Source organism: Amblyraja radiata, chromosome 13 (genome assembly GCF_010909765.2).
Source record: "Amblyraja radiata isolate CabotCenter1 chromosome 13, sAmbRad1.1.pri, whole genome shotgun sequence".
Classification (NCBI taxonomy): Eukaryota; Metazoa; Chordata; class Chondrichthyes; order Rajiformes; family Rajidae; genus Amblyraja; species Amblyraja radiata.
In genome coordinates this window covers 47,253,985-47,279,725 of record NC_045968.1, presented here as the reverse complement: position 1 = coordinate 47,279,725, position 25,741 = coordinate 47,253,985, and the positions used below count along the sequence as shown (strand labels likewise).

Genomic DNA, 25,741 nt, shown 5'->3' with positions numbered 1-25,741 from the left:
ACCCCAACTTGGAGAATGATCCCAGGAATTATTGGGTTAACATATGATGAGCGTTTGATGGCACTGGGCCTGTACTCACTGGATTTTTGAAGGATGAGGGGTGACTGCGTTGAAACCAAATAGTGAAAGGCCTGGATAGAGTGGATGTGGAGAGAATGGTTCCATGGTGGGAGTGTTTTGGACTAGAGGTCATAGCCTCAGAAGAAAAGGAAGAACCTTTAGAAAAGAGATGAGGAGGAGTTTCTTTAGTCAGAGGGTGGTGAATCTGTGGAATTCATTGCCACAGAAGGCTGTGGAGGCCAAGCCAATGGATATTTTAAAGGCAGAGATTGACAGATTCTTGGTTAGCATGGGCATGAGGGGTTATGTGAGGAGGTGGGAGAATGGAGTTGACAGAGAAAGATAGATCAACCATGATTGAATGGTGGAATAGACAATGGCCCAAATGGCTTAGTTCTGCTCCTAGAACATATGAACTTATGAACCCCAACAATCTGCATTTGTGGTATTGGTTGAGGGATAAGTAGAGACCCTGGCCATTATCTGAAGCTGAACAATTCAATGCAGAATCCTGCAGGTTGCAAAATGCCCAGATATGAGACCCTGCATTGAGCCTCATTGTTACAACTCAGATGACCCAGACAGATAGGTCAGATAGGGGTAGTAATGGAGAATTAACTGTGGACTCAGAGCGGGTGTTCCACAAAACAAACCTGCTTTTGGTACCTCCCATGTGGAAGAGTCCACATTATGAATACCAAAATCCAGTTCATTACATAGAACATAGAAACATAGATAGAAACATAGAAAATAGGTGCAGGAGTAGGCCATTCGGCCCTTCGAGCCTGCACCACCATTCAATATGATCATGGCTGATCATCCAACTCAGTATCCTGTACCTGCCTTCTCTCCATACCCCCGATCCCTTTAGCCACAAGGGCTGCATCTAACTCCCTCTTAAATATAGCCAATGAACTGGCCTCAACTACCTTCTGTGGCACAGAATTCCAGAGATTCACCACTCTCTGTGTGAAAAATGTTTTTCTCATCTGTTACCAATGTACCAATGTTCTCGTCCTAAAAGACTTCCCCCTTATCCTTAAACTGTGACCCCTTGTCCTGGACATGAAACAGTACAGCGCAGAAACAGGCCCTTCAGCCCACAATGTTTGTGCTAAACACGATGCCAAGTTAAACTGATCTCATCGAACTTAACATGATCCATATCCCTCTATTCCCTGCACTTCCATGTGCCTATCTAAAAGCCTCTTAAATGCCACTATCTGCATTGCAAACCCCCATGGCCCGCACCAATCTACTTTTGTGGTATTGGTTGAGTGATAAGAAGAGCCTGTGACAGAGAGAATAACTCCAGTTCTGGTGAAGGGTCTCCTTCCTGAATTTTTACTCAATTTCTCTTCCCGCAAGTGGCCTGGTCTGCAGAGTGCTTCCAGTATTTTCGTTTTTTGTTTCAAACGGAATGACTCACCTGGTCTTCTTCTAAATGGTGCCATAAGTAATTCCTTGTCCACCTAAAGAGACCTCAGTTAAATGTCTCATCTGAAAGGTGGCAAACCGCATTCCTTCAAACTTATATTGGAGCCAGCAAATTCAACCGGGGAGAATGCAATGCCTTTGATAGAAGCTGCCAGGTTTCCACTGACACTGGGTACAAGAATCAGCACGGGTGTCATGGTGGTGCAGCGGTAGAGTTGCTGCCTTACAGCGCTTGCAGCGCCAGAGACCCGGGTTTGATCCCAACTACAGGTGATGTCTGTATAGAGTTTGTACGTTCTCCCCGTAACCGCGTGGGTTTTCTCCAAGATCTTTGGTTTCCTCCCACACTCCAAAGGCGAACAGGTGTGTAGGTTAATTGGCTTGTTAGAAGTGTAAATTGTCTCTAGTGTGTGTAGGGTAGTGTTAATGTGCGAGGATCGCAGGTCAGCACAGACTCGGTGGGCCGAAGGGCCTGTTTCCGCGCTGTATCTCTAAAACTAAAAAAAGCTTTAAAAAAAACTAAAACACTTATTGCATTCACCCTATCTATCCCCCTTATGATTGTATACATCTCTGTAACATTACCTAATCCACATGCATTCCCAGGAATAAACTCCTGGCCTGCCCAAACTTTCCCTATAGCTCAAGCCCTCAAGATATGGAAGGGACATCTTCAAGTTCCTTTATCTGTCTTGCTGGCAGAGAAAATGAAAATAGGCAGTAAGATCCAAACGGTCTTTGTAGATGACAGAGTGAGTTAAATACAACAGATAAACTGTCCTCAGTCTTAATTGAAAGCTCCAATGTTTTGGACCCTTTGTCATTCTTGCTGCATTGACAGTATCACTATATGTTGAGAAACATTAGTTTGAAAAGAGCAATAATGTTCTTTATATCCTAAGAATTAAAACAAAACATGGCGGAAAGTTGCCACGTGGCTATTCAGCTGATGGTGTGTCCTGCCTGTGTCCTCACCCAGTCCCCACATCCCGTGAACTTAGGGTTCAGAAATGTACCAATCTCAGCCTTGTGTATCAACGGCTGAAAAGCCACAGTCCTCAAGGACTGAACAGTCTAAAGGTCCACAACCTACGAATTGAAGCAGTTTCTCCTCATTTGAGGATTAAATGGCCTGAGAAAATAATCCCTAATTGTAGACTCACCCGCTGAGGAATACTCCAAATGCTGCCTCACCAATATCTTGTACAACTGTAACATGACGCCTCGACTTCTACCCTCAGGCAGGCAGCGCATTGAACATAAAAGTTGGGACTTCATGTTATTGTTGTACAAAATGTTGGTAGGGCTGCATTTAGAGTGTTGTTTTCAATGTTTGTCAGCCTCCTATAAGGAGGATGTCATTAGGCTGGAAAGAGTGCAGAGATGATTTACAAGGATGTTGCCAGGTCTTGAGAGCTTGAGCATTAGGGAAGGGTTGGGCAAGGGTTGGGCAGGCTAGGAGCGCATGAGGATGAGGTATTTAAAAAAAATGTTTTCAAAATATACTTTATTCAAGAAATAAATATATACAATACATGATCCTTACAAAACTCCATCCGACATTCTCGGAGGCTGTGCATACTGTACATTCAAACCTGTTTACACAAAATTACACAATGTTACTGAGCTGCATAAATTCATAAGTGGTAGGGTGAATGCTGAGAGTCTTTAACCCAGGATAGGTACACCAAGAACCAGACACCATAGGTGTAAGGTGAGAGTGGCACAATTTAATAAGAACTTGAACTGCCAGAGGAAGTAGTTGAGACACGTATTTTAAAGCATGTAAAAGATGCTGGGACACTTGGATAGGTACATGGATAGGAAAGATTTATTGGAACCCAGGCCAAATGCTGGCAAATGGGACGAGCTTAGATAGGGTATTGTGGTCAGCATGGATGATTGGGCTGAAAGGCCTGTTTTCATGCTGCATGAGTCTTTGACTATGACTCTAAATGGCCTGTCCTGAGAATATAACCTCCATTTCTAGACTCTGCACTGGCAAAATAACTCATACTCCATGAAATTTACGTGAGGTCATCTCTCATTCAAAAAAATAGCAAGTTGCTGCAGATGCTGGAAATCTGACATAACACAAAACATCGAGGCAATGTTCAACAGACTGGCAGCATCTAAGGAGAAGAAGCATCACCAATATTGTCCAGTGGAAAGACAAAGAACTGCAGATGCTGGAATCTTGAGCAAAGACGGAAAGCCCTGGAGTAACTCAGCGGGTGAGACAGCATTATGGAGGGCAGACACAAAAAGCTGGAGTAACTCAACAGGCCAGACAGCATCTCTGGAGAAAGGGAATAGTTGATGTTTCGGGTCGAGACCCAGCTTCAAACCTGAAGAAGTGTCTAGATTCAAACCATCACCTATTCCTTTTCTCCAGAGATGCTGTCCGACCCGTTGAGTTCCTCCAGCTTTTTAAGTCTATGGTTTAAACAAGCATCTGCAGTTCCTTCCTAAGTATTACAGAGGGAATGTATAGGCGATGTTTCGGATCGGGACCCTTCTTCACGCTCTGATGTGGACACTACCCCATTTGAGGTATTGCGTGCAATTCTGGTCACCCATTACAGGAAGGATGTGATTTCTTTGGAAAGGGTGCAGGAGGGGTCTACCAGAATATTGCTTGGATTAGGGTGTATTAGCAACAGGGAGGGATTGGACAGGCTTGGATGGTTCTCTCCGGAATGCCGGACACTGCGAGGAGACCTGGTAAAACCATATAAAACTATGTGAGGTAATGATAGGAGCCAGAACAAATATTAGAGGACATAGCTTTAAGGTGAAAGGGGTAATGTTTAAAAGAGATGGGCAAAGCAGGTCTTTTACACAGAGGGCAGTGAGTGCCTGGATCGCGGTGCCCAGGGTGGTGGTTGAGGCAGATATGATAGTAGCATTTAAGAGACATCTGGATAGACATATAGATATGCAAGGAATGGAGAGATATGGAATATGTACAGGCAGATTAGACTTGGTTTTAGCATCATGTTCAGCAGAGACATTGTGGGCTGAAGTGACTGTTCCTGTGCTGTACTGTTCCATGTTGTATGTTCAGCCTGATTAGTACGGGTGTCAGGGGTTATGGGGAGAAAGCAGGAGAATTGGGTTGAGAGGGAAAGATAGATCAACCACGATTGAATGGTGGAGTAGACTTGATGGGCCGAATAGGCCTAATTACGCTCCTAGATCTTATGCACTAATGGTGTAATATTGTTACTGTGATATTGAAGGGAGTAATTAAACTGTTTTTAATTACAAATCGGTAACAATTCATGAAATGCAAATGCTTCTTCAAGCTTGTAATCAGCCCTTGTTGATTTTCTTCCAGGCTAGGTGGAGATGTGGGAAAAGGCGGCGAAGGCACTTGCATGGGAAAGCACTTTCGCATGGGATTCATGACGCTGCCAGCCCCTCAAGACCGCCTGCCGCACCCTTGCACCAGTGGCTTTTCAGTCAGGTCGCAGTCGCTTCATTCGGTGGGGGGGAGCGAGGATGAAAGTCACGCCTGCGTGCGCAAGCAGCCACCTCCAAAGCCCAAGCGGGCCCCCAGCACCAAGCTGAGCTTCTCGGCAGAGACGGTGAACGTGGGCCTGGCGTCAACACCAGGATCGGGGGGAGGAGGATGGTTGTTGGGGGCAGACGAGGCCCCAGAAACAGCGTGGATGTCAGGAGCAGAGGGGGCACTGGGACCAGGCGCAACAGCAACTGGAACCGGAGGGACACCTGGATTAGGAGGAACCACAGCAATAGCTGGAATGGGAGCGCCACTGGGAACAACAATGAAAGAACTGGAAAAAAATGCAGGTGAGTGAACATTAAACACCATCGACTTTTAAAATGTTGCAGAGACTGCAATAGTGTAACAGGGGCAAGGGTGAATTCTGTAACTCTTCCAATTATAGTTCTTGTGGACATTAAAAGAGCCATCATTTAAAATATTTCATTAGGCACTGATAACAGCAGATATAAAACAAAGGTGGATAAACCTAGTTGAGGTGCAAGATGGTCATGATCAAAATGCATGTCAGAAAAGGCCTGGGGCTGAATGGCCTATGTGCATTTGTGTAGCAGCCACACTTGCAAATCCTCTGACTGATTTCACCTCACAATCAACATACTGCCTCTATAGTCACCAAAATAGACACATAGTGCTGGAGCAATTCAGTGGGTCAGGCAGCATCGCTGGAGAACATGGATAGGTGACGTTTCGGGTCGGGGCCTTCTTGTGGTGGGTGGGAAAAGCCTGGAAGAGAGGTGGGGGATGGGACAAAGTAGGGCATGTGGTAGCTAGATATAGGTGAGCGGGGGGGGGGGGGGGGGGGGGGTTGGCAGATGGTTGGATAAAGACCAGAGATGAAAAGACAAAAAGTTTGAGATAAGGAGAATTTGTGTTCAGTGACACCATCAAACTAAATAAAATCCTATCACTTCTTAAAAAAGGGGGCAGCACAGTGGTGCAGCGGTAGAGTTGCTGTGTTGCAGCACCAGAGATCAGTTTTCAATCCTGACTACGGGTGCTGTCTGTACGGAGTTTGTACACATCCCTATGACCAAGTGGGGTTTCTCCAGGTGCTCCGGTTTCCTCCCACACTCCAAAGAAGTGCAGGTTTGTAGGTTAATTGGCTTTGGTAAGAAAAATTGTAAATTGTCCCTCGTGTGTAGGATAGTGCTAATGTATGGGGTGATTGTTGGTCGGCACGGACTGGGCTGTAGGGCCTGTTTCCGTGCTGTATCTCTAGTCTAAAGTCTAATAGAAGAGGTGGAAATTGTGAAGCCAGAGGAAGGAATATAGGTGGAAGGGAATCGAGGAAAGGGTGAAAGGGAGACTTGGGTGTGGATTTAGGTGGGCACAGAGAGGAGAGGGGGAGACATGGAGCTGTGGAGGAAATAGGAGGGGGGTGTTAATAGGTTAGTTAGTTACCTAAAATTCGAGAATTCAATGTTCTCTATAATCACCACCAGCAATCCAGGCATCCATTCATAAACTGACAAAGTCAGAGGATTGACTGATAAAACAAACTCGAGGGACCGAGTGGCCTGCACCTGCTACTAGTTTTTTTAAATTCTTATCACCTGTAATGTTTGTTCCCCTTCATATATGATAGAAATAGCTCTTCATCTGATGGGTCCTGTGAAGTCAGTTCCCAGGCTTGGTGATCTGGTTGGCCAGTAGTCAGCGTGGGGTGGGACAAGTTACCCTCCTGGTTATTCTGTAGATTGGTTTACAGCTCGGAGCTTGCCTGTCCTCACTCCTTTTCCCTCTCCATCTCTCAGTATTTTCTCAATCTGGCTACAACGTAAAGGTGATCCAACACTCTGGACAGATGCTGGACCTTGACAAGCTGATTTACCTTTATTCAACGTTTCCAAGAGGTATTATTTATTCTTCATATTTATTCTACTTCTCAGGGCACATAAACAGGCCTTTCAGTCTATTGATCCTTTGCTGGGATGCAGCACACTCCTGATAATCCTATTCCCCTGCTTAATCTCCATGCATCCCACATCCCCTGCAAACCCATTAACTGCATGGGCAATTTGCTGTATCTATTAAGTGACTAACATGTCTTTGCAACGTGGGGGGAACTTGGAGCTCCTGAACTTGGAGCTCCTGGAAGAAAGCCACGTTGAGACAGGGAGAATGTGAAAGTTCCTGCACAGACAGCACTCGAGGTCAGGATCTGACCCAGAACCCTGGAACCTGTGTGGCAACAACTCCTGCACCACTGTGTTTGATGTTAACTTGGTTCCTGCCTCCAGCTTCGATCAGCCTGCTCTTCACAGTGTTTTGGGGACACGGTTGGTTGGTTGGGATTTGGCCGCATTGAAGATGACCATGCAACCCTTCCCCCAGCTCACCCAAGGGGAGTATATTTCACCTCCACGGGGACGGTTCACTGGTCTCTGACTCACTTTCCAGCAGTCAGTGGAGCAATGACATTGTGAGCTCTGACGGGAACAGCTCATGATTCTGCGTGCAAACGTCATCATGCAGCCTTTAATGCATTATCATCCAATTTCACAAAGCGCTTCTGGGAATCCACATGGGCAGTATGGCTCCATGCATGTACTAACACACAGCAAAATCCACATTCTAAGAAAATGTTATTTTATTTCAGTTACTGTAAGTATGAGTTCTAATCCACCCAGTTTATTTAAACATAATTTGACCAAGAATTGTTTTGGGTATGTGGCGTGCCTGTTTCTGGTATTAACACGGGCAGACTTTGATCCAACAATTTTTGGGCTTAGTTTATTGACTCGTGTACCGAGGTACAGTGAAAAGCTTTTGTTGCGTGTCAGCGGAAAGACAATGCATGATTACAATCGAGTCATCCACAGTGTACAAACGCACGATAAAGGGAATAATGTGAATAACGTTTAGTGCGAGATAAAGTCCGATCAAGGAAAGTCCCAGGGTCTACAATGAGGTAGATAGTAGTTCAGGCCTTCTCTCTAATTGTGACAGGAATCCACCTGCATTTTGCCATCTTTGTTATGATGCTGAGTGACAGTCTCCTCTGTAACAGCAGAGAAAACAGAGGCACCTAATTTTAAAGCCGTTCCATTGCTTGTAATTCCACCGAGAGAAAAATGAAATAAGTTATTGCAATCATCAGCTGTATTTGTTAACTTTAACAGGTCTTGCTCAGCAGTATTCGGCAGTATCAGTCAATGGTCGAAATGTTAAATAATGAGAAGTTAAAGAAAGGATAAAATGCATAAATGAACTGCTTCCTAGACTTTGCTAATTGATTTTTCTTGAATTGCACTAATTGATCTATTGATTTGATCTCATGTTCATTGTCAGTGTGTAACCAACAACAGTTTTCATGGGATGAATTCCCCTTTACAACCACTGCAAAGTCCGTGCAGTTTCCCAAGACCATTGTCTCACTGGTGAATTCTGTCTTCCGTTGCACACCTCATGAGCTTGCAAATTTAAGTTGCAGGATATTCAAGTTGAGGCGGCACAGTGGTGTAGCGGTAGAGTTACTGCCTTACAGCGTCAGACACCTGGGTTCGATCCTAACTATGGGTGCTGTCTGTACGGAGTTTGTACGTTCTCCCTGTGACCGCATGATTTTCACTGGGTGCTCCAGTTTTGTCCCACACTCCAAAGACGTACAGGTGGTTACGTCCATGCCCGGGTGGGGTTAGAAAGGGAATACGCCCTGTCCACGGGCACCCTGAGGGAGTTCCGGGACCGCTGGGCTCCGCAGGGTGTTGAATGTATCCTCAATAAGGATTGTAACATAGTTGTATAGTAGTTTATTATGGATATATGTTTGTATTGTATTATGGTGGTGGGTTCTGGCTTGTTTTATTGTAGTGTTTTTTAATAATTGAATACATTTTTTGTATAATAAAAAATAAAAAATAAAAAGACATACTGGTTTGAGGGTTAATTAGCTTTGGTAAAAAATGCAGATTGTCCCTAGTGTGTAAGATAGTGTTAGTGTACGTGGTGATCGCTGGTGGGCACGGACTCGAATGGCCGAAGGGCCTGTTTCCGCGCTGTAACTCTAAGCACATGCAGTTTGAGAAAGATAGTGAGCGACTGCATGTTTGCTGTTTCTGAGAAGCTCTGCTGATTCTGACTATTCATTCCCTTTCAGCACCTTATTCTAATAGTGATACCTGGTTAGAATGATTGTGACAGTGGGTCTCCAATCTCCGTGTGGTGAGGTGGGGTAGTAAGTGAGATTATCTATGGAATGAACACACCAGAAATGGTTTGTCTGGGTGTGTGCCCTAATTGAATCAGTACATCATGTTTCAGGAGCAGAGGCATAATAGCTGTCTCTGCATGTCATCTCCACGTTCTAAATCCACTCTCCATGAGATGCCATGCACATGCATTAATTTATGTGCACCCTGGTGAAAATTATTAATAGTTTTAGCTGAAGAGTGGTGGGGTGCACATAAGCCAAGAGCCTTTACACCAACAGATATGGTTAGTATAGAAACATTAAGGTGTAGGTTGGGTCTCAAGATCAATTAGATAATGGAGTGCTACAAATCCTTAAAAGATTGGCTTCCTCTGGCTAGCTAACACGTCTATTATTTTGAATAATCAGGTCAATGGCAATCAGCTGGGAATTGTGGAAGCAATTATAAATTAAACATTTATTATTAATAAATGCTGGACAGTAATGGATTTGTAATTCAATAATATCAATGGCTAGCATGTTTCTTTGTTGTGTCAGCAATTCTACGCAGCCTATGAAGCCCTCAGTCTTTGTGTCTGGTCTGTGTTGATCCAGCTCAGCTTTTCTATTGTGTCTGCAGGCTCTTTAGCGTTGCAGTTTGTGCAGACAAATAGCAGAGATCAAGCTTCCAACAAAACATCCATTATTAAAGGCAGTAGATCTCAGCTAATAACAATTATCTGGTACAATTTTAGTTTAGTTTAGAGATACAGCACAGAAACAGGCCCTTCAGCCCAACGAAGCCACGCTGACCAGCGATCCCCGCAAACTAACACTACCCTACATACACTAGGGACAATTTACAATTTTTTTTACTGAAGCCAATTAACCTACAAACCTGTACGTCTTTGGAGTGTGGGATGAAACTGGAATATCCGGAGAAATCCCACACAGAAGAAGAATGCCTGGTACAACTGGTTAGCGGGATGGCATGGTGGTGCAGCGGTAGAGTTACTGCCTTACAGCGCCAGAGACCCTGATTCGATCTTGACCCCGAGTGTTGTCTGTACGTAGTTTGTACGTTCTCCCCCTGACGCCATGAGTTTTCTCCGAGTGCTCCAGTTTCTTCCCACACGCCAAAGACGTACAGATTTGTAGGTTAATTGGCTTTGGTGAAAATTGTAAATTGTCCCTAGTCTGTAGGATAATGCTAGTGTGCGGTGATCACTGGTCGGCGCGGACTCAGTGGGCTGAAGGGCCTGTTTCCACACTGTATCTCTAAACGAAACAAGATATCAAAAGTTATACCACATGTTACACTCTACTCTTAAAGGTACTCTTAAAGATGGAGACGGGGCCGGGGAATATGGTCTCCATTGAATTTCGTCAACAATAGAATGGGGGGGGGGGGGGGCTCTTTTTTTTCTCTCACTTCTTTGGCAGTTCAGGGGTCTTTCCTTCTCTTTTTTTTGTATCTTTCTTCTTTTTCTTCATTCTTTCCCTTTTACTTTTTTTTCCCCGATTCATTTATCAGTTTATTAAATGTTAAAAATTAAGCTGTATGAAAATTGTATAATTGTTATGCCGATTGCTTTATTCTTGTGCAATTGCTTCCAATAAAATAAACATTAAAAAAAAGACATTTATATACATCACAATGCTTTTTGATACGTATTAATAAATCACTGGAAATAGGTAACTATTTAATTCAATAAATCTGAAATAAAAATGGAAAATACAGAAAACAATAAAGAGTTCATGAAAAAAGTGTGGAAAGAATTACAAATGGTTGACTGCCAGATTGTTCAGCTCCCCGCTTTCTTCTCTTCGGTGGCCTCCCGCCGTCCCCTTTTCGTTCTCGGCAGCCCCTCCCCACCCACCCACTGGCATACCCTCCCTTTTTTCTTGGTGCCCCCCACACCCTGCTGAGTCCCCTCATCATTTTCGGCAGCCCCCCCGCCAGGTACCGTTTTGCTCTCGGCCCCCCCCCCCCCCCCCTGCTTCCCATCAACCCCCCCCCCCCCCCCCCCCTCGCTCTGGATGGTCCTCCCAGCTCTTGGCGGTGTGGGTCTCCCTCCTAACTCACCCACACTGAGTCTCATTCGAGGCCTTCAATGGCAAATGCTTGTCGGGAACTCCTTCTTACCACAAATGCAGCTTAAAGTGTGTGGGTGCTGGCTCCATTACAGAATCTTAGCCTGAGGTGAAGTCCAGTGAGCTCACTCGTGGCGCGCATTTATATAATCAATGAGCTCACGATTCTGCCCTCATCTACAATCAGCAGCTGACTATGCTTTTGGAACTCACAGTTCTTCTTGTTGCTGGAAACAAGGGCTATTTGTTACATCAGGTACCGAGTGGTCCCGAATGTTTCTATGAAAGAAAAATATATCTTATCTTCATGCTAGTGTCCTTGTAGATGTACATCAGAGACCTCATGATGTACTGGTTCTTCTAAGTGAGCCCAAGTATTTTCCAAAGGACCTTGTTCTTTGTCTAATCTCGCCTGCTTGCTTGACATGGGGTGCTGTTAGCAGACAACTCCATCTCAGCTGAAAAGCCTGTTTCAACCCTTACGTTACAGTGTTTGCAGGCAATGTAGTGGATGTTTGTGGCCAGCCTAACTCCTGAGAAAGAGAGATGGGGAAGGGAAGGGATTGGATTGAGTGAAGGTGAGAACAGAATGGACATTGGTAGCAAAGGTAATGTCAAGTTCACTTTCTATATGACTGCGGGAAGGAGTACTGATCGCCAAAGTACTGGAAAAAGAGTTGAGGAGGTAGGCCTGGGTGTTGTATACACAAAGTCTGTTCCACATTTCCCCAAAGAGACAGGCACAGCTTGGGTTGTGCAAGCGAGTGCCCACTTTGATCTGGAGAGCGTGAGTAGAGTTGAAGCAGTAGTTGCTCAATGTGAGGATAAGTTCAAGGCAGCGGTTGTTGGTGAAAGACAATGAGTTAGACCTCCATTCATGGAAAACTGTATGGCCTGCAGACAATATATTTCTATGCGCTTGAACTGGGCGAGGATACTTGTTTGGTGTGCATGATCCTGAGGGCTATCCACAAAGTCACACCTGTCTTGATATTACATAGAGATGGGAATGGCACTCAGTTGCGTTAATGTATGATCAAATTGCCTGTCACAGCTCCCAATGGCTACATTGACTAGGGCAGACCAGGATTGCCCATCACATACATTAGGAGAGTACATCCTTGAGAAAGATGGCTGCTTTAAGACCAAAGGTCATCAAAATGTGGGGTGGCACGGTGGCGCAATGGTAGTTGCTGCCTTTCAGCACCAGAGACCCAGGTTCGAACCTGACTACGGGTGCTGTCTGTACGGAGTTTGTACGTTCACCCCATAACCGCTTGGGTTTCCCCCGGGTCCTCTTGTTTCCTCCCACATAGACGTACAAGTTTATAGGCTAATTAGCGTCAGTAAAGATTGTAAATTGTGTAGGGTAATGTTTGTGTATGGGGATCGCTGGTCGGCGCGGACCCGGTGGGCTGATGGGCCTGTTTCTGAGCTGAATCTCTAAACTTAAACTAATGATTACGTTTATAATTTATATATTATCTTATACATTTAGCCAGAGCAAGGAAGCCCTTGTCCTCTGAGCAAAGCTATCCATGTGCATACTAAATCCATGTTCCAATGATTACAGTCGGGATATCTCAGACAAAATAAAAAACATGACATAGTGCTATTGCATCCCGATAATAGTCATTTTTATTCAATGCAAACTATTGGAAATTAAAATCAAAAGATTGTCACTTAGCTAACTAATATCCCAAAGCTTGGTGTTGTCCATGACTCTATGGAGTCCAGCCATGGATGCATTTTACCCACACAATCTCTTTGTTATTATTCTGTTCCCTTTTCTGCCCCAAAATGAAGAATATGTTGGCGAGCAACCAGGGAGAAAAACCAATGGAAGAAAGTTGCAGTCAAGAGCGATTTGTGACAACCCTAGGTATCCAAGAAGGTCTGTAGTGGTGTTTGGAGGAGAAGAGGCAAGTGTCCATTCAAAGAGTAGACACAAAGAGCTGGAGTAATAGCCCTGTCCCACTGTACGAGTTCATTCAAGAGCTCTCCCGAGTTTAAAAAAAAATCAAACTCGTGATAAGTACGTAGAATGTACGTAGCGGGTACGTCGGAGCTCGGGGACGTCTCTTGGCGGCTCGTAACGCTAACGGCAGGTACTCGGGAAACGCGGTAAGCTCGGGAAGACTCGTGAAGATTTTTCAACATGTTGAAAAATGTCCACGAGAGCGCCGAGTACCTATGAGCGGCCATTACCGTAAATCTCCGAGTTCGAATCAGGGCAAACTCGGGAGAACTCTTGAATGAACTCGTACAGCGGGACAGGGCTTTAACTCAGCAGGTCAGGCAGCACCTCTGGAGATGGACACAAAGTGCTGGAGTAATTCAGCAGTTCAGGGAGCATCTCTGGAGAAAAAGGGCAGGTGACATTACGGCCCGGGAATCCTTCATCAGGCTGGTTCTGACCCAATACATCACCCATCCTATTTCTCCAGAGATGCTACCTGTCCCGCTGAGTTATTCCAGCCGTTTGTGTCTATCTTCAGTATGCTGGCATCTGTAGTTCCTTCCAACACATTTTGTCCATTCAGAGGGTTTGTGTGAAGGACTGGGGGGAGGGTAGTGCATCCTCCTCCTTTCACCAGAGCTCCTTTACGAAAGTACATAACTGGTCAGAATGCTCCCATCTCCATTTGGCTGTAACATCACCCAGCCCGGGCAATGTTAAATGTGAATGTCTGCCAAAATATCAAGAACAGGCTCCCAACCCCAGCTTCCCAAAGCAGCTTACACAGGTACTCCCAAATCTATCACCGTTAAAACCACATTTTATGAAATTTTGAAGAAGGGCCCTTAGCCAAAACGTTGCCTCTCCATCTTCTCCAGAGATGCTTCCTGACCTGCCGAGTTCCTGCAGCACCTGCAAGATTCCAGCATCTGCAATTTGTTGTGCTTTCATGGAATTTTACCTGGTTCCTAGGTTCTCCTATCCATTGTGGGGATTTAAGATTATCTCTCAACAGCAAAGCAATAAAATAAAAGCAAGGACACCCAAGTAGGCATGTTAAATCAAAGCATTGGTATTCCATAGAGTAAGCAGAACACATGAATATCAGCCCTTCACACTAGGTATTAGATCAATCTTACTCATGCAGCTGTGGATAACACAATTTCCCCTTTTATGCACAAGGTATTTAGAGAGCTCATCCTGCAGATTTTTCTATTAACCTCAATCAGAACCATTTGGAGCTGTTGCAGTAATTAATTCTGCACAAAAGTCAATTCCAACAGCCCTGATGGTTATGGACACCAATTGGATAAGTGTTCAGAATATCAAATGTGATCTTTGTCTTGTTGCACACTAACACCATGGAATGCTTTCAACGTGTTCACTTTGAAATATGATTCCATTAAAGGATCTGTTAATTACATTAGTGTCATTTTAATTATTGCATAGGAAGTTTGTTAACTTCCTGCGATTTTACATTAAGCATAGGAGTTGTTCACTGCTTAGCTCGTGAAGATATATTTTATAACTTTCTTTTTCTTTCTTTATTGTGAGAGAGCTTGTCGTTCTGCAGGCGACTGCTCTTTGAAAGCAATGGAACAGCACAATTTACTCCATAAAAATCGATGGGTGATTCACTGAGAAAGCCTCTAAAGTAGAAACAATCTAAGTAATAGCATCTGCAAAAAAGGCAATGGAGATAGATGATAATGGCCAAAGAAGACAAAGGCAAGGCTTTCTGTGACATAATTCAATTTAAAGACCCCACTGAAAATGAGCACATTCTTAAATGCTTCGACATAATCTATGAGACATTTCCACCTCCGGGAGAAATTATACCCTTCCCTTGGTTTATTGAAGTTATTGTTTATAAATGTCAGTTCTGGTCTTCCATACATATATTCTTACTTTGCTGCAAAAAAGCTATCATGATTATTCATATACTTGTGTTACACAAGGGATTTGAAGATTATTCTAGGATTGCAATTTGCTTAAGAACAGTAGCCTGGTGATTGCTGCTGTATATGTTAAACTGCTGAATTTATGTGATATTGCTGTATTATTTTTGGCACAGATTTTAATCCATTTATTGAGAGAAGTTGAAATTCTCTTCAAATGTACAGTGAAAAGGAACAGCCAGTAGACAAGCTAAACATTTGCCCACTAACGTCACTTTGAACAGCCTGAAGGTTGATGTGCAGTCTCAAAGTGCTGGAACAATATCAAATGCTAATATGCCTAATACATGCTGTAAATAAATCTATAAACTGCCCTTATGCATATATTGGCTGCCTGTGTTTTAGCAATGACTATTAGGAGCTCTATTACGATCTTTTGTTGTATGACCACAGGAATATGGACCACTATTTCATGTGCTTCAGCTACCCATCGAGAGATTTTGGGCAGATACTGTCTGAAATCTGTGCAGCCTTTATAAGTTGTAAGAGTACGTTTGCAATAAATTTTGGAACTTCCAAGAGTATTGATATAGAGTCATATAAATGGAAACAGGCCCTTCAGCCCAATTTGCCCATTCTGACTAAGATGCCCCAGCTGCACTAGTCTCACCTGCCTCGCAATCACCCATATCTCTCTAAAGCTTTCCTATCCATGTACCTGTCCAAATGTCTTCTAAAAGTTGTCATAGTACCTGCCTCAACTATCTTCTCCGGCAGCTCATTCCATATACCCACACAGGTTCATATTAATCTATCCCCTCTCAACTTAAAGCTGTACATTCAGTGTAAACCAACATCTGCAAATCCTTTATATTCGGTGTAAACCAGCATTTGCAGTTACTTACTATACATTTTGTCTGCCCCAGTCTGAAGAAGGGTCTCCTATTTATCACCTTTTCTCCAGAGATATTGCCTGACCCGCTGAGTTACTCCAGCATTTTGTGCCTAGATTTGGAGTAAACCAACAGCTGCAGTTCCTTCCTGCACATTAAACCTATATCTTCATGTTCTTGATTCCCCTACGCTGGGTAAAAGACTGTGTACATCTATCCTATTTATTTCCCTCATCTTCCTTCGCTCAGATCAGCCTCATCCTCTCGTGCTCCAAGGAAAATAGTCCTAGCCTGCAACAACCTCTCCCTTTAGCTCAGTCCCTCAAGTCCTGGCAGCACCCTCGTAAATCCTCGTCAATGTAAGCGTTATACATTTGACTCAGCTGGTCTGCCACCAAGGCCAGAGTCCAGGATGGATGAAGCACTGACTCCACTGTACGAATTAATAACTTTACTAATTGCACCCACAGACCTATGGATAAAGTACAACACCACATTGGTAACGATGTGAAGAGGGATCCAGATGAAACTAGACATAGACACAAAATGTTGGAGTTACTCAGCGGGTGAGGTTAGGTGAGGTTTCGGGAGGAAGGGTCTTGATCCGAAACATCACCTATTCCTCTTCTCCAGAGATGCGTACCGACCTGTTGAGTTACCCCAGCCTTTTGTGTCTCTCTTCGGTTTAAACCAGCATCTGCAGTTGCTTCCTGCACATCTCACCAGCTGAAACCAGTTACTTGTCAAATTTTAGGTGAAAAATTGGTCACCAAGCATAGTCAGGACTTGTATCTATTCTATCGGGAATCTGTAGCAAGAACATGTTATCTCAATAGCTTGAAATGTTAAGGACCTGTCCCACTTGTCCATCCTCAAATTTGGAGACTACAACTGCACACAATACTCCAGGTGTGGTCTCACTAGGACCCTGTACAATTGCAGAAGGACCCCTTTTCTCCTGCACTCAACTCCTCTTGTTATGAAGGCCAACATGCCATCCGCTTTCTTCACTGCCTGCTAAACCTGCATGCTTCTTTTCAGTTATTTTCTGGAGTTCTTTTCATATTTGCCCAACCTCAAAATGGCATCTTGTTTTCTAATGTGAGGGGTTGTTTACTGTAAATCTAACCAAATGAGTTCTGATGAGGGTCTCTGTCCTGAAATGATAACTCTGTTTTTCTTTCCACAGACGCTGCCTGATCTGTTGACTGTTTCAAGTAATTCTGTTTTTATTTTAGATTTGCAGTTTTTTTAATTGTTTTTGAGTTCTTGGCCAGCAATATTGTGAAGCATATTGTGGGGCAAGTCTATGGCACCTTGAAAGAGGCAACCACGTCTTGATAGAGTATGGAAGAGACACCAAATGCTGGAATCTTGAGCATAACACAAAGTGCTGGAGTAATTCAGTGGGTCAGGCAGTATATGTGGAGAGAGTGAATAGGTGTCATTTGGGGTTGGGACCCTTCTTCGATGGATAGTGTATGGCACATTTTCCTTCATCAGTTAAGGCATGGTTGCGTAAAACTTTGTTGAGGCCACATTTGAAGTATTGTGTGCAGTTCAAGTCGCCACATCACAAGAGGAATGTGAAGGCTTTGGAGAGTGTGCAGAAGAGATTCCCTGAATGTTGCCTGGATTGGAGAGTGTTAGCTATAAGGAGAGGTTCGACAAACATGGATTGTTATCTCTGGAACATGACTTACAAGACCTGATAGAAATATATAAAATTATGAGCAAAAATAGATAGGGTAGGCAGTCAGAATATTTTTCCCAATATTGAAATGTTAATTACTACAAGCATAGGTTTAAGGTAAGAAATTGAAAGTTTAAAGGAGATGTGTGAAGGTAGACAAAAATGCTGGAGAAACTCAGCGAGTGAGGCAACATCTATGGAGCGAAGGAAATAAGCAACATTTCGGGTCGAAACCCTTCTTCAGACTCTTCAATCTGAAAAAGGGTCTTGACCCGAAATGTTGCCTATTTCCTTCGCTCTATAGGGTGATTTCACGAAAGGTCACTGGATCATAGATCCTCACCCACGTGACCGCAAAATTCAACTGGGGTACAAGCGTCACTTCCGGTACATGTTATTGATGCTGAAAACACGCACTTTCACACCCGTTAAAAACCGCGAAAAAGGCCCGTTTTTGAGCTGTAAATAACTGTGCCAGTCGGGGTGACCGTGAGGCACAGTTATCTTACTTTACAGTCCAGAAGATAGATAAAAACGAAGGTAAATACAAGAGGGAGCTGAAGGGGCAACAACAGCGGAAGTGGTTAGCGGACATTCGCCGTGGAGATATAAAGATCGAAAATATCGGGAATTATCGCGTTTGCTCGCTGCATTTAATCAAAAGTAAGGCATTATTGACGTTTTATCTTTATTCATTTGTTATATAAAAAGTTGTAAAAGTGAAAAATCCGTCAGTAAAATTGCAAAATCGCCCATGGTTCTCAGGTGGGTTTTAACATGCAAAATGAAAACGCTTCTGAAGCTACATTTACCATTTAAATAATCGTAAACTATCAATGCGTTTTGAAATAAATTTTACTCAGATGCAAGCTAAGGAATGGGATAATTGTCAGCTGTTAATTGGACAAAATCAGGACATTTAATTATTTGCCAAAATATATTTCTCAATGTTTCTTGTTTAAAACCTGCACAATCACCCAAACTACTTATTTATTTTACTGACGGATTTTTCACTTTTACAACTTTTTATATAACAAATGAATAAAGATAAAACGTCAATAATGCCTTACTTTTGATGAAATGCAGCGAGCAAACGCGATAATTCCCGATATTTTCGATCTTTATATCTCCACGGCGAATGTCCGCTAACCACTTCCGCTGTTGTTGCCCCTTCAGCTCCCTCTTGTATTTACCTTCGTTTTTATCTATCTTCTGGACTGTAAAGTAAGATAACTGTGCCTCACGGTCACCCCGACTGGCACAGTTATTTACAGCTCAAAAACGGGCCGTTTTCGCGGTTTTTAACGGGTGTGAAAGTGCGCGTTTTCAGCATCAATAACATGTACCGGAAGTGACGTTTGTACCCCAGTTGGATTTTGCGGTCACGTGGGTGAGGATCTATGATCCAGTGACCTTTCGTGAAATCACCCTATAGATGCTGCCTCGCCCGCTGAGTTTCTCCAGCATTTTTGTCTACCTTCGATTTTCCAGCATCTGCAGTTCCTTCTTACACAAGGAGATGTGTGAGGTAGGTTTTCACGTAGAGTGTAGTAGGTGCTCTGAAACGCACTGCCAGGGGTGGTGGTGGAAGTAGATACAATAGCGACATTTAAGAGGCATTTATACAGGCACATAAACAAGCATGGAATGGAGGAATATAGACCATGTGTAGAAGTGCTGGAGTAAGTCAGCGGGTCAGGCAACATCTCTGAAGAACATGGACAGGTGATGTTTTGGGTCGGGACCCTTCTTCGGACTGGTTTCAGTTGTTCAGTTTAAAACAGTTGTTAAAATAACATCTTAGTTTAAATTGGTATCATTGTCTGCACAAACATTGCGGACTAAAGGACCTGTTACTGTGCTGTACTGCTCTATGTTCTTTTGAAGTACAGAATATGAATTGTGCAGTATTCACAGTGAAACCCAGTATTGCAAATATCAACATGTGGGTTAAATTCCACTGGTCTGTCCCAAACAGTAAATTTATTAATTTTGGATTTTCAGTAAGTGAAAGTTTTCCAATGTCAACTGTGGCTTGTTGGGGTCCTTCTGCCTCCGAAATTAGGTCTAGTGTAAGAATTTAAGGATAAAATGCCAGGCTGCAGTTCTGAAGGAGAGACACACAAATCAGATACATATCAGATGGAATGATGAAGGGCCTGTCTCACTTCCCCGAGTTAAGGTCCTGTCCCACTTTCCCGAGTTACTCACGAACTCTCCCGAGTTTTCCCCTTGATTCGAACTCGAGGAATGCCGGGTAATGTCGGTAGCGAGTCCGTAGGAGCCCGTAGGAGTCCGTAGATGTTTCGTAGCGGCTCGTAATGCCAGCCATAGGTACTCAGGGCATCAGGTAAGTCGGGACGTTTTTTCAGCATGTTGAAAAATGTCCACAAGTAAAACAAATAGCCCCAAGTACCCACGGCTGGCGATTGCCGCAATTCTCCGAGTTTGAATCAAGGGAAAAACTCAGGAGAATTCGTGAGTAACTCGGGAAAGTGGGACAGGCCCTTAATTAGCACCAATCTGCCTTCTCACATAGAAACATAGAAAATAGGTGCAGGAGTAGGCCATTCGGCCCTTCGAGCCTGCACCACCATTCAATATGATCATGGCTGATCATCCAACTCAGTATCCTGTACCTGCTTTCTCGCCATACCCCCTGATCCCTTTAGCCACAAGGGCCACATCTAACTCCCAACATCCCACATGGATGGTAAAAGTACAAAAGCAGAGTTTTATGGAAGTGCATGGATGCTTTTAGATAGACATATGGATATGCAGACAATGAAGGGATATGGATCATGTGCAGGCAGATGAAATTTGTTTGTTTTGGCATCATATTCAGCAGAGACATATGGGGCAAAGACTCTATTCCTGTGCTGTACTTCTTTCTGTTCCAACTACGTTCTCTGGTTTCTAGCTAACATTTACCCCTCTACTGATATTATTACAATTTATTATTTGATGATTATTTGGTGGCATCTGACTGACTGAAATGTATCATCTATGTCACTTTCCAGCAGTGAGTATTCTACAAATGTACTTACCTGTCTTTAGGATGAGAAGATAGAAACAAAATGCTGGTGTACTTCAGCGGGTCAGGTGGCATCCCTACAGAATAGACCATTCTTCAGACTGAAAGTGGAGGTTGGGGGGGGAGGGTTAATTAACTGGTGGCGAGAACAAGCCTAAACAAATCAAGGCCGGCAACAGATGACTTGAGGAAGGATGGAGCCCATAATGGTCCGTTGTTGGCAGGGGAAGGTGTGATGGATAACAAGAGGGATACAAGGATGTGACTGGTGGAACAGGTAGAACGACTAGGATAGGGGAGCGGGTGGGAGAAAGGGGAGGGGAAGGAATGCAGGAGATACTTGAAATTAGAGAAACTAATGTTCATACTGCATAATGAAATCATGAAAGGCACATTACATCTTATTTTTGTTCTTTTAAATGTGTAACTAACCAGCATCTCTTCATTGCAGTAATCATTTATGGCTGGATATATCTGAAAGAGTGACTTGCCTGATTATATGCCTGCTTATCTTTGCCCTAGCATCAATGAAACCCAGGCCCCACAGTGATGAATACGGCAAGAAGATCCCACCTCCCAAGCCGAGGCGTGACCCTAACACGCAGCTCAGCATGTCCTTTGACGAAACATACGACTCAAAGTACAGCAGTAGAAAGTCGACCGCCGGCACAAGCAGAGAGAACACTTCAGGACAAGCGTGTAGTCCGACTCGGGGAACTGAGGAAGATGAGCCTGTGTATATTGAAATGGTCGGGAATATATTACGTGATATCAAGAGGGAAGACGATGATCAGAGTGAAGCAGTTTATGAGGAAATGAAGTATCCATTATTCGACGAAGTGGTCCAGGACTTCAAATGGAGCAGTGCAGGCCAAACAGACTGTCACTCCCAATGTCCCACCCCAACTGTGCCTGAAGTGGATATCACAAAGCCATCAATCCCAACAAAGGGATTATTTTGTGAGATTCCACCTCCATTCCCAAACCTGCTCCCTCATCGCCCCCCTCTATTAGTGTTTCCCCCCGCTCCCAGTCAATGCTCCCCAGCTTCTGATGAATCCCCTTTAACTCCTCTCGAAGTCATAAAGCTTCCAGTCCTGGAAACAAGCATATCTTATATCAAGCAAGGTGGTGCTTCCCCATCATCCCTCCCTGCACAGTCGTCTGGATACCAGAAGGTAGAAAAAGACTTGCCCTCTTCCCCTCCACTTCCATCAACTCTTTATAGGGCGCCATCTCCTCATAGTCTTCAAAGTCATTTTAATCACTCAATAACCCCATCCCCTGCCTCCATGGGGAGGTCCATGACTCCTTTAGGCTTAAAAAGACCCCCACCCTACGAGTCTATACATCCAACACCAAGGTGTTCTTCCGCAGTGCCTCAGACTACAAAACCCCCTGTACAGGAGGGAGGAAAGACAGGAATTGTCTCGTTGTCCCAAGGATCAGGGCATAGTGGGTCACGCTCCAGAACACCAACCAGCCCCTTGGAAGAGCTCAGCTGCCTCTTTACCTCAGGAAGGAGTCTATTGAGGAAATCGGCCAGTGGGAGGAAATCCAAGGACCCCATGGAAAGTAAGTGATTGGCTGGTCTTGTAATTTAATGAAGACAATAATAATCATCTTTGTCAGAAAGATTATGGGCGTTTATGGAACGGTCTATAAATGAACTTGCCCAACAAGTTTGTGAGCTGGTGTAAAGTAATGAATTCATAGACTATGTAGAAAAGCCAACATTGGCTTATTAAAGAAAGTGACACTGATGAAAAAGATCAGCCATGATCTAACCATATGTGAAGAAGGCACAATGGACCGAATGGGCTGCTCATAGAGTCATACAGTGCAGAAAACAGGTCCTTCGGCCCAACTTGCCCACACCGACCAACATGCCCCATCTACACTAGACCCACCTCCCCGTGTTTGGCCCAAATTCCTCCAAACCTGTCCTATCCGTGTACCTGTCTAATTGTTTCTTAAACGGTGCAATGGTCCCTGCCTCAACTACCTCCTCTGGCAGCTTGTTCCAGACACCCACCACCCTTTGTGTGAATTCCCACCGAGTTCTGTCTGTCTGCTCTTAAAGTCAGATTATCCACACTATAAGTGGAGAGTTAAAAAGACCCAACAGATTTTGCAATGAGGTCGTTAGCTCTATGTTACAACCCAGTGCGTGCAGGAATGGACAGTTATCTCCTATTTAACCACATGTAGTGGGAACAATGTGGCTGAACTCATGTAAGTATGAAGCCGGTGGAGAGATTTATGCAAATGTTACTCACATTCTAGAGGCGAGTATAAACTGTTGTGGTGTACCCAATCTGAGATTGCTTTGCGTTGGTGCCAGATGTAAAGCATAGAATAACAGGCACAATGGTAGAGTTGCTGCCTTTCAGCGCCAGAGACCCGGGTTCAATCCTGACTACAAATGTATGTTCTCTCCATGACCTGCTTGGGTTATCTCTGGGAAGCTTCAGTTTTCTCCCACACTCCAAAGACGTACAGGTTTGTAGGCTAATTGGCTTGGTATAATTGTAAATTGTCCCTAGTGTGTGTAGGATAGTGTTAGTTTGTGAGGATCGCTGGTCGGCGTGGACTAGATGGGCTGAAGGGCCTGTTTCCTCGCTGTATCTCTAAACTAAACTAAATTAAAACTAAAATAATATTCCTTCTCCCAGCATCTGAGACCTTCAAATTCACAAGAATAACATTTACTAAAAATAATAGGCTTATAATGTTTGCTCTCCTCAAGTCATGGCAAACAAATAACCTTGAAATCCAGGTGTTTCCTCTTATTTAGTCATAGGTGTAGAAACAGGCTCTTCATCCCAGCTTGCCCATGACAACCAACATGCCTCATCCACACTAGTCCCAGCTGCCCGCGATTCGCCCATAGCCTTCTAAACCTATCCTACCCATGTACCTGTCCAAATGTCTCTTATACGTTATGATAGTACCTGCCTTAACTACCTTCTCCAGCAGCTCGTTCCATATACCCATCACTCTTTGTCTAAAAAGGATACCCCTCAGGATCCTGTTAAATACCTCCCACCTCACCTTAAACCTATGTCCTCTGGTTCTCGATCCGATTATTTTTCAGGATCTGACTATCACAAGGAAAAACAGCATTTATTGCCTGTTCCTGATTCCTCAATAAATTAATGGGAAGCCACCTCTTTGATCCACTTAGTTCTGAAGATACATAACAATTACGTGAGGGAGAGAATTCCAAGATTTAGACTCAACAATGATGACAGAACCACAATAGTTGTTAATGCCAAGATGGTTTCTGACTTGGAAGGGGATCCTGTAAGTGATGAGTTTCCCTATTGGCCCTGTCCTCTGGGTAGCGGCCATCACAGTCTTGTGAGGTGTTGTTGGAGCAATGAAGGAGAATAAGTGCAGTGCAATTTGTCATTGTACCTGTATCTCACTGTACTTGTGTCTATTGCAACCAAATTCAACTTGACTCGATGAGGTCTGGAACAGAGTAGTCTTGGTGAAATCCCAATTGGGGCATCAATGAAGAAGTTATTGGTGATTAAATGATGTTGGATGACATTGTCAATTACATCCTCCATCTCTTTGCTGATGATGTTAATAAACTGATTGAGTGAGTGAATCGAGGATCAGATGACATAGGTTTAAGGTGAAGGGTAAAAGGTTTAACAGAAATCTGTGGGGTAACCTTTTCACACAAAGGGTGGTAGGTGTATGGAACAAGCTGCCAAAGGAGATAGCCGAGGCAGGAACCATCCCAACATTTAAGAAACAGACAGGTACATTGATAAGACAGGTTTCGAGGGGTATGGATGAAATGCAGGCAGGTGGGACTAGTGTAGCTGGGACATGTTGGCCGGTGTGGGCATGTTGGGCTGAAGGGCCTGTTTCCACACTGTATCACCCTATGACTCTAAGTGGTAATTATTTATTTAGATTTGTCCCACATTTTGTGAACAGTACATAAGCAATTCCCCACACTGTTTAGCAGATGCAATTGTTATGACTGTGTTGGAGCATCTTTGTGGAGGTACAGCTAGTTCTGAGGTGCATGTCTTCAGTACTACACCTGGAATGTTGTCTGAAGTAATAGTCTTTGCACTGCCCAGTGCTCTCCATCATTCCAGGTGGAGTGAATCAAATTTGCTGGAGATACGTTTCTATAATGTTGCAGAATCTGAGAAGCCAAGATGGATCATCTGTCTGGAAATGTTTTCCAAAGATGGGTGCAAATGCCTGAACCATATCTCCAGCACTCATGTACTGAGATTTGCCTGTGTTGAAGATGTGGTATTCTTGATGGTTCCTCCTCATGCCAGCTGTTTGCCCACCACTACTCACAACTAAATATCGTTGGACTGTAGAGCAACAATGTGATCAGTTGGTGATGATATTGCTCAAGTCTGCCTGTCACAGCCTGTTGCACATCCATTGCATCTCTGATGAATATTGCATTTGCACAGTATTTGGGTCACCTCGCTGTTTCGCTGATGTACGAGACTGTAGGAAGACCTTGTGCCAGGTACCTATTCTTGCTGGGACACCTCTCGCCAGTGAGATCATATTGTTCTTGATCTTGAGTTTCCCTGCCACAGGAATTTGCTGTGACTGCTTGCCTTCAGAATGAAGTAGGGTCTCGACCAAAAACGACACCCATTCCTTCTCTCCAGATGTGCTGCCTGTCGCACTGAGTTACTCCAGCTTGTTGTGTCCATCTTCACTTAATACCACTGTTGACAGCTTTCATCACTTTGCTAATGGAGATTAGATTAATTGGTCATTAATAGGTTTGTGTGAAAGGCAATTGTTCCCATTGTTCAGTAGATATCATTGTTGTAACTGTACTGAAACAGCCAGGCTTGGGGTGCAGCTACTTTTGGGGCAAAGATAAATTATATTGCTCGGTCTCATAGTCTTTGCAGTAACTTCATCAGGCAATTCTGATAGCACTTCTCAAATCTGCAACCTACCCCACCAAGAACAAGGGCAGTGTGCACTTGAAAACGCCACA

The 25,741-nt window shown here is 43.9% G+C and overlaps 1 protein-coding gene across 3 annotated transcripts in view; it reads left to right on the top strand.

Annotated features, from left to right (window-relative positions):
- nyap2 (neuronal tyrosine-phosphorylated phosphoinositide-3-kinase adaptor 2) overlaps window positions 1-25,741 on the top strand; it is a 173,119-nt gene that overhangs the window by 88,675 nt on the left and 58,703 nt on the right. For 2 of the 3 annotated variants that reach the window (XM_033031989.1, XM_033031987.1), the window contains exons 3-5: window positions 4,838-5,313; window positions 6,784-6,882; window positions 21,256-22,308. In XM_033031989.1, coding sequence (XP_032887880.1) covers window positions 4,838-5,313; window positions 6,784-6,882; window positions 21,256-22,308 — 1,628 coding nt within the window. The remainder of the gene's footprint in view (window positions 1-4,837; window positions 5,314-6,783; window positions 6,883-21,255; window positions 22,309-25,741) is intronic. The other variant, XM_033031988.1, reaches the window with a different exon arrangement.